Source organism: Varanus komodoensis, unplaced genomic scaffold (assembly GCF_004798865.1).
Source record: "Varanus komodoensis strain SLA01 unplaced genomic scaffold, ASM479886v1 scaffold1, whole genome shotgun sequence".
In the NCBI taxonomy this organism is placed as follows: Eukaryota; Metazoa; Chordata; class Lepidosauria; order Squamata; family Varanidae; genus Varanus; species Varanus komodoensis.
The window spans coordinates 96,699,296-96,711,752 of NW_025335268.1; the positions used below are offsets into that span (position 1 = coordinate 96,699,296).

Sequence of the window (12,457 nt, forward strand, 5' to 3'; positions counted from 1 at the left end):
ACAGATGCTTCAAGATTAAATGCCCTAATGCATAATCATACTAACACCGGAAATGAAATAATCTGACCATTCTCCCCCTCTCATTTTAATTTTCTCCATTTTGCTAAGTCATTTTTATAAAGATTTTTATTAAAATTTTTAAACTAAAACCTAAAAATATCAATCATTAAATACATCAGATGTACTGGGTCAGCCCCTTATAACATTCTATAATCAAATTCAAATCAATTTATAAAAATTTAAAAACATCTTTAAATCTAAGCCAAGTCCCGTTTCTCCAGCCAATCATAAAAAAGGTCCCAAGTTTGATAGAAGTCAGTATCTTCTTTCTCCTTCAGTAATAGAGTCAATCTGTCCATTTCTGCACAGCTAAGTCAATTTTATTAATAGGTAAATAACATAATTTTTCCTGCTCTTTATACTGTATAAACTCCTGGCACATAATAGCCCTGACACTTCAAAATTGTTCTGCCCATCATCTTGTCTAGTGGCAACATGCTTTCTTTTAACAGTACAAAAAATTATTCATCTACCATATTTCTTAAGACATTAAGGGCATATTTAGACAAAGAAGTCCTACAAATTCCAGGATTCCTCAACCAGCCACTATATATAGGGTTGCATTTAAAATATAAAATACCCTCCATCTAAAACTACCAAATTAGCATTAGACTCCTAGCATCATAGAGGAAACCCTCTGCATTGCATGGCAGTTGATATCTAGTAATGCTGAGCATTTTAACAGTCACATCTCTTTTATTTTATTGCATTTTCTCAACATTGTGAATGGAAACGTGAACTGTAGAAGGTTGTGTTTGTCCTCAACATTCTTAACTAGTAGGGTGACTAAGGATAGGTTCCCTTACAAAGGGGGCTTCTGGAATGCCATGGAGCAGAAGTAAATTCTTCTGTTGTACCATTAACCTAGAAGAAATTCATCAACCATAACAGCCTAAAATAGTAATACGAAATGTATTTCCTTAGACGTATGCCCCACTTGATTCAGTGGGAATTACTTCCAAGTTGGTGTGCATGCAACTCCAGCCTATAGCTGACTAAAGGCCATAATTTTCTTAATGTTATTTGTTGCTGTTGTAGCTCTTGTGCTAATATAGCAGACCTGTCTGGAGGTAAGAGAAGAAGCATGGACCTGGACCTATGAGAAGGAAGAGATTGGATTCTGCACTTTAGGCATACAGATTATTATTCCTGAGGCAAACCTCAGTGGTAGCATCATCAACAAAATGAGTCCGCAAGCAAAAGTATTATGATTCACTGGAATATGTCCAACAACTGTTTCCGCTGGTGGGAAGCAACCTAAGGGGCCAAAATGTAACAACTACCCCAATGTCACTGAAGGAATTGGACTTCCAGACCAGAACACAGGGCAATTCTTCAGACCATCCGTAGACGTCATCCTCCCGTGTCAGTTTCCCCATGCACAGCCCGTGTTCGGTCCTGCCATGGCACAGGCTCCTTACCCATTTGAGAAGGGAATTATTTACCCCACACTCTCCCGGCGTTCCAGCAGCGACATCAGCACTGCTAACCATCTCCTGCTGAGCAGGCAGAACCGGCTGGTAAATGGGAACTACCAAGGCTTCCGCACCTCCTCCCCCATGGGAAGAGTCATCCTCATCAATACACCTCTTGAAGGTATGGCACTGTTGGGATGAACTGGGGAGATTGTAGGGCACAGCTGGCATTTCTCCGAGCTGCGTCTCTGCCAAAGTTACTGCTGTGATTTATGATTGTTCGTGCACAGAGAAAATCTGTTGGTCAATCAGTTCATCAGCTTGCTCAGGGAGTGGTCTGCTCACAGCCCTGATGAATATCCATTCTTGCTGGGTAGTGGTTGCTCATCTCCTTTGTTCATTTCTGAGAGGATAGGAGGTCATTTTCCTGCAGTGCTGAGTCATTCCTTCAGCAAAAAATATTTCTTTCTAAAAAGAAAATCAGTCCCCACCATAGTCCACTTAATTCATTTTCAAGTCTTTCCATGAGCTTGCAACTGAAGAAACAAGTAATAGGGGGATGCATTTAAGTCTGGGCAGGTATATTGTGTAAAAATGTGTGGAATTGGCAAATTCATTAATCCTTATAGATGTGTGTGTCGTGCATGAGGTAGGCAGATTCCATCCTTAATAGACATTCTTTTTAACGAATGGGGCCGCAGTAACTTAAAATGCCGTCATCATCATCATCATCATCATGATAAAATACACATTGGCATTGCTTATTTGCTTGTGTGTCCCACATGTTCTATGTGCTCTTAAATTCTGGGATATGTAGCACAATCCTATGGACATCTGGTCAGAAGCAAGGTATAAATAACCCATCCAACCATTCGAGAGCCCATCTTTAAATGTCTCAGCACAGAGGACTGTATTAACCTGAGCCCTAACCTGGTGCCAGAAGGATGATGAGCATAATGCCATGTGAGCCTCAGTGGGAAGACCACCACGGAGAAGCCGCTCAGCTTTGCTGCTCTTGTACAAGCCTCCCTTGAAGCTGGTGCTCAAAGGAAGGACGTCAATGTTGATCACAGAATCTGTGTAGTTTGTGGTTGACCATGGTCCAAATCCAAGTAAGGCTTTAAAAGCCTGTTGTAGTTTTCCTGTGCATGAAATCGGTTTCTTCTTTCTCCCTGCCCCTTGCCTTTGCTTTCAATAAGTGAGCTCTGCCACAAATTGCTTTCTCTGTGTTGTTATTCTAGAGACATTTCTGAGAGCAGGGGAGGATGGGTAGGTTGAACTGTGTAGCAAAAGGCTTGTGAAGTTGGTGTAGCAAAATAGTTGTCCTTGTTCTGCATCCATTGACCCTTTTCCAGCCCATCAGCTAGACTGGCCATGAAACCACTGGACATGGTTTAGCAAAAGTTCCCATGTTCCCCTAGGCAGTAACCCCTCAAGAACTTTGTCATATGCTATGTCTGTATCTGTCACAAGTCTGGGAAGAGAGCTTGGTCTGTACAGTGCAGGAAAGTGGCTCCTGCAGTTCTCTGACTCTCCCAGGGACCTAAGACTGTATATAGGGTGGGAAATGGGGGTCTCATTTGACCAGTCATCCTAGCACAATGTTACTAGTTGCACACCTTCATAGTGATGTATCATGCTGTATCCCCATCACAGCTAACAGCGATGAGAGCGATGCCATCCATGCCATTACAGTGGAAAAGAGTGCAGACGGGAAGCTGGGCTTCAGTGTGCGTGGGGGCTCAGAGCATGGCCTGGGTATCTTTGTCAGCAAGGTGGAAGAGGGCAGCAGTGCAGGTAAGCAAAATGGCTCCAATCTCCCCAGCCTGAAAAGCAGGCAACAAGCTGTTCGTTCTTTCCAGCATCCAAGTATTGGCAGGCTCTCCTAGGCTTAAATGGTCAGCTAGGGACAAGACTGGCATCTTCCCTGCAAGGACCTTTCCAAGGTCTCAGTGGTGCAGCAAAATGCAGACGAAACAATTCCAATTGAAAGCTCACTCATCAAACATTTTCCCAGATCTGCCATCCTGTGAAATAGTTCTGCAAGAATATCAGTTTTAAAAAATCCATGATGACATTACAAGATGCAAAGATTATTTGTGAAGTAGGCTACAAAACTTTTGAACTAAGTAATATGGAAATTAGAGCTGTGAAGTCACATATACAAGGACCCAGAACATGAAATCAAGTCCAATCTATCGCAATATGTTTTGGTTCAAAGTCAAGTACAAGTGCAAGTAGTAAAAACACAAAGGGGGAATACAGAACCACTGAAAAACAAGTTCAGGTTGATGAAAAGTGGGAAGAATGACCTGCCTTACAAGCCAGTATGGCTTCCTAGGTAATCAAAGATTACATTATGACAGCAGGGTGCCTGTGGGCATTGCAACTTACAGTAAGGAGGATGTCATTTAAGTCTTGCAAGAGAATCAATGAGTTATTCAAGCAAAAGTTCTCAGATAGCCAAATAGCTCCACCGTTTCATCTTGAAAAAACAGAAGCAATGTATGCTGTAGTGCTTGGCTTGGCTCCACATTACTCTGACCTTTTACTGAAGCAACGCCAGTGGTTTGGTATCTGTTTTGATGAAGCTCTGAATAAGGAAATTCAGAAGGTTCAAATGGATTGAATGGTTCATTTTTGTGATGAAAATGGTCAAAAAGTTTCCACATGGTGCTTGACCAGAACTTTTCTTCAAACTGCTACTGTCAAAGACCTCTTTAGAAATTTTTAGAAGGCATGTCTTCTTTACCACTTAAGAAATAACTGCAACTATTTTTGAATGGGGCAAATGTAAATCACCTTCTTCTGAAAAAAAACCTGACAGAAAATTAACTGATAAACTGAAATGACAATTAATCATGTCTGGGAAAAAAAGAAAAGGAATTGCCACTGGAACATATAGCCTTTGTGTTGTGCATAGGACTCTAAGAACAGTATTATGTACAGTGAAATGGGTCATACATTCAGTCTTGTACAACATGTATTATCTGTTCAAAGATTCTGCATTTAGGTAGGTATCACAGAATCAGAAAAACTGCAAGAATTATCATCTGGATTCCAGTCTTTAACCGCTGGCATGAAATTATCTGAGGAGTTGCTTGACAAAATAATGATCAAAACTGGCTTTGCAAGAAAGAAGCTCTTGAAAGAAATTAAACTACATTGACATCAAATGATTGAGCTTTACCAAAAATGTAAAAAGATGGTTATATGAGTTCCTGAAAATTTTTTTTTTATTATTTTTCGATTTATATCCTGCCTTTTTCCTACAAAGGGCTCAAGGCAGCTTACATCTCCTCCTCCATCTTCTTCTCCTCACAACAACAACCCTGTGAGGTAGGTTGGGCTGAGAGTCTGTGACTGGCCCAAAGTTACCCAGTTGGCTCCATGGCTGAGTGGGGACTAGAACCCAGATCCTCTGAGTCCCAGTCCCGTGCTCTTAACCACTACACCACACTGGCTGAGAAAAGTCTTTGACATTCAAGATGGTTCATGGCTTATCAGCATTGGATTCTGTTATCATTATATACAAACTAAGTATTGGAATCATCAGAATAAAACTGTACTGTAACATCTACATGTAAGCAATTGAATCAATGACAGAACAGCAGAAACATCAAAGTAACAATGCACTGTTTTGACCACAGCTGCCCACAATGAATATAAGACTCAGTTTCAAACACATGTAGCAAAGCAAGATGATGATGTTGGACTGTACACTTTACAGTGGTATTTTGATGGTCAACAAGACATTCTCAGACCTATGGAATGTGCCTTACCCTGTTAATAAGTCAGTGCTGATACAGCATCAGCAGCATCATTATTACATGCATTCATACCGCATCCTGTCGCTTCAAGCGCTCAGGACAGCTTACAAAATAATCCGTACATGTACAAAGCATGTACATGAGGTGTTTAACTCACTGCTTTACTGAATTAAATGTTCTGTTTTCATTGTGGGAAGAAAAATGCATCTTTTACATGTTTTCCCCTCTGGGGTTTATATTTCTATTCTACACACACACACACACACACACACTAACCAGCACAAGATGATGATGTGGTTTGGCTGCAGGATAATGGATTTCTTGAAACACATGAAGCTTTTGTTCCAGTTTGTTGCGATTTAAAATTTAATATCAGACTTTCCTTACTCTAAAAGAAATTAAAACCACAAAAAGCTGGAAAACTCACAAGATGCTCTAGAGGTTGGTGACACCCTGAAAAGACACCACAAAATTTTGCACAATAAATAAATGGCTCATCTAGACAAGCCCTTAGTTACAGGTTAAGATGCTAGAGGACTTGATTCTGTTGTAAATGATAAAAGCATGTTACCAGTGCAATCAATCAGATGTGCTCGCACATGGTACACAAAGTACTTTGAGGTTAAATGCCAAAAAGAGCAACAAGAAACCCGGAAGAAAGAAGAAACCTGAGGGATTGTGCAACATCTTGCAAATGCTAAAAAAAGTCTGAGAAAAGAAGCCAACATGGGAGAAGAAACAGTCAATCAGACAGACCAGAACTGTAAAAGAAAAACAGAAAACTGTAGGAATGACAGTTACCTAATAGGTATACTCTTGTTTCTAACTTGATTTTTATTGCAATTTCAAAATTATGTTTCATAATAATCTTCATCTGAGTCATTTTTAAAGTAATATTGAGAGGAATTTAATTGTATTGTATTTTTTGTAAAGTTTAAATACAAGAACAAAATTTTCATTTGTTATTGTTTGGAGATTATTATATTGAAGTTTTCATAGTGGTATAATTTTAGTGTAATTTCAAAATAATGTGCTTTTTTCAATTTACAGACAATATTTAAAGAAGTTCCTATCTTGATTTTTAAAAAATTGAGAACCTGTGAAGTTTTAAATCATTTACTAAACCTATTATTTCATGTAAGTTAACCTATAGACTCTTTTATCTCAGGATTACTTTTGAGTGGTGGTCAAGCAAATTGACAAAAGTTGATCAGGGAAAGTCAGGGAAATAGAAAATGAAATTTCAGTGGCAATCCTAAAATATATTTAGGGTTTACTTACCACTACAGTTATTGGAGCAGGAATTCTATCAACCCAAAGCATGACAAACATCTACAGCAGCATTTCTTGACATAGTGCTTTTCAGATGTTTTGGTTTACAGCTCCCAAGATTCCTTGACCATGGGCCATGCTGGCTGGGTCTGATGGGAGTTGATGTTCACAACATCTGTAGGCACTATGGGGCAGAAAGCTGGTCTGAAGACACTCCTTTCCTGGTTTGCAAACCCAAACCAAACACTTGCTATTAAATTGGGTGTACCCCATCTTGTAATATATTTAGACAGAAGGAGATGCCAGCTATTAATCTAAAGTGTTATCTCTTTTAATATTACTAATAAATGTAAAGCAAAAGTCAGCATAATTGTCATGTTGTGTTTACTACTTTGCTGAATTAATATTGGTTTAATTTTAAAAAGTCAAGACAAAGAAAAATTCTATAGAGTTCAGCTTTCTGTATTTAATGCCAACAGAACAGGCTGGGCTGTGTGTTGGAGATAAAATCACAGAGGTGAACAGTGTGAGCCTGGAGAACATTACAATGGGAAGTGCAGTCAAAGTCCTGACAGGGAATAACCGGCTGCGAATGGTCGTGAGACGCATGGGCAAGGTGCCAGGGATAAAGTTCTCCAGAGAAAAGACCACATGGTAAGAGGAACTGCCTGCTATGGTGACACCCTATTGTCAGTGGGCCTTGGGTAACCCAAAATCACAATGCCTTGTTTGTATGGGTTGCAGTGAGTGTGCTGGGCTCAGCAGAGCAGAGACAGAGAGAGGTCAGGTTTCATGAGATGCTGGGAGATGGTATCAGAGTGAACTCTGACCAGGGGGCAGGAGAGACAAGGGTCAAGGTAACGTGGGGTTACTGGGCTAAACTTTCCCCTCAGCTTAAATCGCATGGCAACTGCGGCTCAGAAGGAGGCTTAATTTGTATAATATGCAGACTGGAAATGGATAGGGATGAATATATGGTAGAATCCTATGATTAAGCAACAGAAGGCAGGAAGTCCAGTATAATTGGTACTCTATTGAGAGGTCCTACACTGGTGGTGGTGGTGGAGGATGATGATGATAATGATGATGATACCATCCTTCTATCATAGAAGTCAAGACTACATACATGGGGTTCCCCAGTGCTCCCCTTTCCATGCACTAACCAGACCCAGGGCTGCCTACCTTCATAAAATAGCTACAGGTACATGCCCCCTGATCAGGGTCTGATCAATAAATCAATTTGGTTGACAGAATTTGATAGCTGAGTTGACACCCAGCCTTCTAATCATTCTGAGCTGATTTTAATTCTTTGGTAAAATGCTAAGCAGGGCCGGGCTTGGTTGAAATCTGTATGGATGACTTAAAATGCTGTAAGTTATACAGAGAACTTTGGCTATAGGCAGTATAGAAATGTAATGTAATAATAATGATGGTGATGGTGAAAGGAAATACACATTCTCAAAGGCACCATTAAAAGAAGGTTCTGAGGCCATGCTTGGATTTCTGGATTCACATTAAGCTCTGTTACCATGACAGCAGCCATGTTGCAGAGACTAGCTATAATGCAGCCTTTATATGGGAGACGAGAAAGGATTGTGTAAAATTCTAAGAATCTGAAATCCTGGGAGAATTCTTCATCCCACCACAGGGTTGATGTGGTAAACAAACGCCTGGTTGTAGAAAGGAGTGGTTCAATTCCATCAGATACCAGCTCTGAGACTGGAAGACGGCGGATTGTCCACCTCTACACCACCTCTGATGACTACTGCTTGGGTTTCAACATCCGTGGAGGAAAGGAATACGGTCTTGGTATCTATGTCTCTAAGTAAGTCTTGCTTGGTGTTGGAACTCCCTGATACTGCTTGGGACCGGATACCACCACTTGACCAGAGGGTCAAGCTACGTATGGTGTTGCTCACATGACATGACTGGCTCTTTAGTGCAAGATTTTTCTCCTACTGGGAACCAATGCAAATGGCAGGTTGGGTGCTGGTGATCCAACTGGGGAAGCAATGAGGGTGAAGAGTTAACTCCCCTGGCACTCATACCAGTTCCTAGTGTGGATGGCCCCCGCAACATACTAGTTATTTGTGTGAGAAAACTACTGTGCTCCAACACAAAGTACTTGATTAGTCTAATGTTTAGTTTGACCCTGAGTTATGATTACTATGAACTGACAATACATAGGAACTGCTCATATTTAGGAACTCCAGGCTTAATAAGTAGAAAATGTTCTAAAGGCAGAGTTGTTCTTTATTTTCAGTTGGCCCTTCTTCCTCATTCAAAGGTACGTGTTATGGAAAAAAGAGCTTCTATAGGCTACTTGGAGTAACAAATACTGTGTTTCAAAAAGGGTAACTTGCTTCATAGAAATATAGCACACAGGCAAATTATTCCTGGGAAAAGGGTGGGATATAAATTGAATTTTAAACAGCAGTTTGAGCTTAATGGGACTTATCACTGCCTATTGCACTCTAAATTGCATACGCAGAATCATGGCAGTTAAATCATGAGAAAAGGTGGGGGCTTCCCCATCCTTCACTACACAGCTCTGGATACAATGGTGGCTCTGATCTGAATTGTTATGGCAAATATAGAACCAGCCTCTGCAATCCTCCTTTCAGATTAATCTGTCCAGAGCATTAATGTGTATGTACATGTAGCATTTAAAAAGGTGGTCCCAATCCCACTAGATCTTCATCTTATGTATCCCTGTCAATCCTCTTTGTCCCCAATTAATCCAGCCTCTGAAAAGCAAGCCATCAGCTGGGAAGCACTGTGGCCTTTTGTAAATCAAGGGCATCCTCTTTGGCAGGAGGCGTATTTTTGTATCACATTCCTGGCTTTATTCGGTCTGGAAAGAAATCATCCTCAGCTCTGAATAAATTGATATCAAAGTTAAGTAAATCTTCCTGCAGTGTTATGCTGAACATATTGGAAGGAGCTTTAGATGTGTTGGACTACAACTCTCATCATCCAGAGCCAGCATCCAGAGGGCAGGGAGTTACAGGGAGGCTGCTTGGCTCCTCTCTCTAGGATCTTGTCACCTCAATCTCCTTTGAAAGCCAACAGAAACTCTGCCACTGAAAGAATTGCTTTCCCGTTCTTTACTAGAGGAGAACAGAGCTGCTGCATGACTGGTGGATCTTAGGACTTTCGTGGATTCCTGTTGCTCCCTCACATACAGCCAATAGGGTGTCCCAGTTTCCCCCTTTCCACTTCACCTCCCCCAGGGTCTCTGCTAAAAGCCCCACTGTGCCAGCTTGAGGATAATTCCCATGCCGTTTCATCCTCAGAGTGGATCCTGGAGGGCTGGCTGAGCAACATGGGATCAAGGTGGGCGACCAAGTCCTTGCAGCCAATGGAGTCAAGTTCGATGACATCAGCCATAGCAAGGCAGTGGAAGTGCTAAAGGGGCAGACCCACATCATGCTCACCATCAAGGTGAGGCTCGCACCTGGCCAGATACGAAATGCAGATAGGAGGGGCGGGAAGGAGATGCAGCCGCTCCGTTATGATGTGACGTCAGTGCTGCGAGAGGCGTCAGTAGGCTTGGCTGTCTGCTTGCAGAGTGTCCTCGGAGTCCCTGCCAGCACCTGCAACCTGGGTGCAAATTCTGCTCGGCTCCAAGGGACACTTGCTGTGCTGGGAGGCGCATACTTGCATGTGCAGGTCTGGTCTCTTTCACTATACAGCCAAATATGGACTATTTCCTTCTATGGCTTGGCACAGCTGTAGAGTGAGGCTACCTGGCCTGAGAAAATGGTTCCTTATAAAAGAGACTGCAACTGGTGCAGGCTGTCCACAGCTTCTCCTATTCCTATTTTGATAAAAACCAAAGGTGCTGTATTGACCCTAAGTAAAATGCCAAACCCGTATTCATATAGTACCTTCATTAGGCCGACCAAAAGATCACAAAATATGCATGCTTTTTATAACTCTTCATCAGGCCACATCGTATACAAAACACCTTGCCTTAGGCAGAGATCTGCAGACCACAACAGCTTGTACATGTTTGCAATCTTTTGGTTGACCTAAAATGGTATTACGCTAATATGGCTTTCGGCATTTTGATGAATGACGTGGTAGCTTCTATAGGCAGAAAGTAGATTTGCCTGTTCTACTGTTTACATGCAGAAAGGTATATCCCACAAGCCTATGCTGCAACCTGCCAAAGCAGTAATAGCTGTACTGAATGCCATTGTCTTGCATTGTCTTTCCTGATGCCCAGTCATTTCCTCCCAAGATGCTATGGGACAAGACCCAGGCTCTTGAGACTTGACAGATACAGTTTCAGCTGGGAAAGGACCTGGCAGTGGGAGATGCATTATTTATCAGAGTCTCTCTCAACCTGGGATCGGGTTAGTCTCTGAAGACACTACAGAGTGCTGGACAAGCAGCAAATACTCCCATGACGTATTGTGTCTCTTCTGTCCCTTCTATCTAGGAGACAGGGAGGTTCCCGGCATACAAGGAAATGGTGGCTGAGTACTGCTGGCTCAACAGATGTAAGATGCTAATGTGCCTTTTCTGTCTATGCTTATACTGTGGCCTTTCTAAGAAACATTAGAGTGTTCTGCAAGCAAACTGCCTTTCTCCATGGACTTCAGAAAATAATCTTTGCTGCCCATCATACCCATGTGCATAAAGAATGCCCTATTCTTAAAACAAAACAAAACAAAACAAAACCACACGTAGAGATGCAGTAGTCCAGGGCAGGCACTGTGCTAGACAAGCAGATTTTGCTGAATCACACATTCTGCCATCGCAGTGCTTGCTTTCACCCTGTGGACATGCCTGCAGTGGCACAGATCCACAGGTTGTGCGTAATATTATATACAGCGATGGGGATTGCAAAGCCTGCACTCTCTGCGTGAAGAATTGCTTTTTCTCATGTACAAAAAATAGTACCGGGAAACTGCAATACTCCCACAAGAAAAATGGAGTCCAGGGAAGGCATGTGGATGGTGTGCCAAGACAGATGGCATTCTTGTATGATCTCAAGTTGCGCGACTGGGAAGGTTCATCGATTTCTTTCTCACTCTTTCCATGCAGTGACCAATGGCCAGTTGCAGCAGCTGTCCCAGACCTCTGAATCAAGTTCATCCGTGTCATCCTATTCCTCAGGGACCCCCTTCAGCTCTATGAATGGCCTTTTTATGGGCCCCGTTCCCAGCTCAGCACCAACCTGCATGGTGGATGTTGGCATCTCCACTGAACTGCCCGTTCAGAGTGGCTCTTCAGAGAAGGCAGAGACTGCCATGCAGACTGATCCACTGCCTGATGGAGCCTCCTTTACAGGGAGCCTCTTGACTGAGACCCGTCGGATTGTGCGACCCATGGAAATCCTGAAAGACACAGCCATCCGCACAGAGAGCCCCAAAGATCCCTTCCACCTAAAGAAGCAGTGGCCCTTGACCAGCAAGGAAAGGACAGACCCCTCCCCCAAAACTGCACTTCTTCTGGCGCTCAGCCACCCCCGGCAACCCATCAAGAGATCACAGAGTTATCTGACCATATGTGGTAGGTGCAGAGCTGCTACTACTACTGTCTTTGGAGTCTCTCTGGCGGCTGCCATGGTCTCCTCTGGAGTACCTTTCTCAGGAAGATCTACTTGGCGTCTTCTCTATAAACATTGAGAAGGAAGGTTAAGACCTTCTACTTTAATAGGTTTTTCTGGTTATTAACTTTACTGCTGGTTCTTTAATATTGCAAGTATTTTAATATGCTCATTGATGTATACACTTTATGTTATTTTATTGTGTTTGAGGGATTATGATTGAAAACCGTTTGCCATCAAAACACCTTTTCCCAAGAAAGATGGGAGATAAAGCACTTCTATACATTACAAAGTATGTAGAGTTGTGGTGGGGGGGAGTCCAAAATGTCCACCAACCTATGTACTATCAACCCTCCCAAAAAAATTACTGATAAAACTTG

The 12,457-nt window shown here is 42.1% G+C and overlaps 1 protein-coding gene across 1 annotated transcript in view; it reads left to right on the forward strand.

The window, feature by feature from the left end:
* Nucleotides 1-314: 314 nt before the first annotated feature.
* The window catches only part of PDZD7 (PDZ domain containing 7), a 32,694-nt gene continuing 20,551 nt past the window's right edge, over nt 315-12,457 (forward strand). Inside the window, exons 1-7 of the mRNA XM_044431311.1 lie at nt 315-1,656; nt 3,132-3,272; nt 6,997-7,171; nt 8,166-8,342; nt 9,814-9,961; nt 10,965-11,025; nt 11,573-12,040. Coding sequence (XP_044287246.1) covers nt 1,464-1,656; nt 3,132-3,272; nt 6,997-7,171; nt 8,166-8,342; nt 9,814-9,961; nt 10,965-11,025; nt 11,573-12,040 — 1,363 coding nt within the window. The 5' untranslated portion in view covers nt 315-1,463. The remainder of the gene's footprint in view (nt 1,657-3,131; nt 3,273-6,996; nt 7,172-8,165; nt 8,343-9,813; nt 9,962-10,964; nt 11,026-11,572; nt 12,041-12,457) is intronic.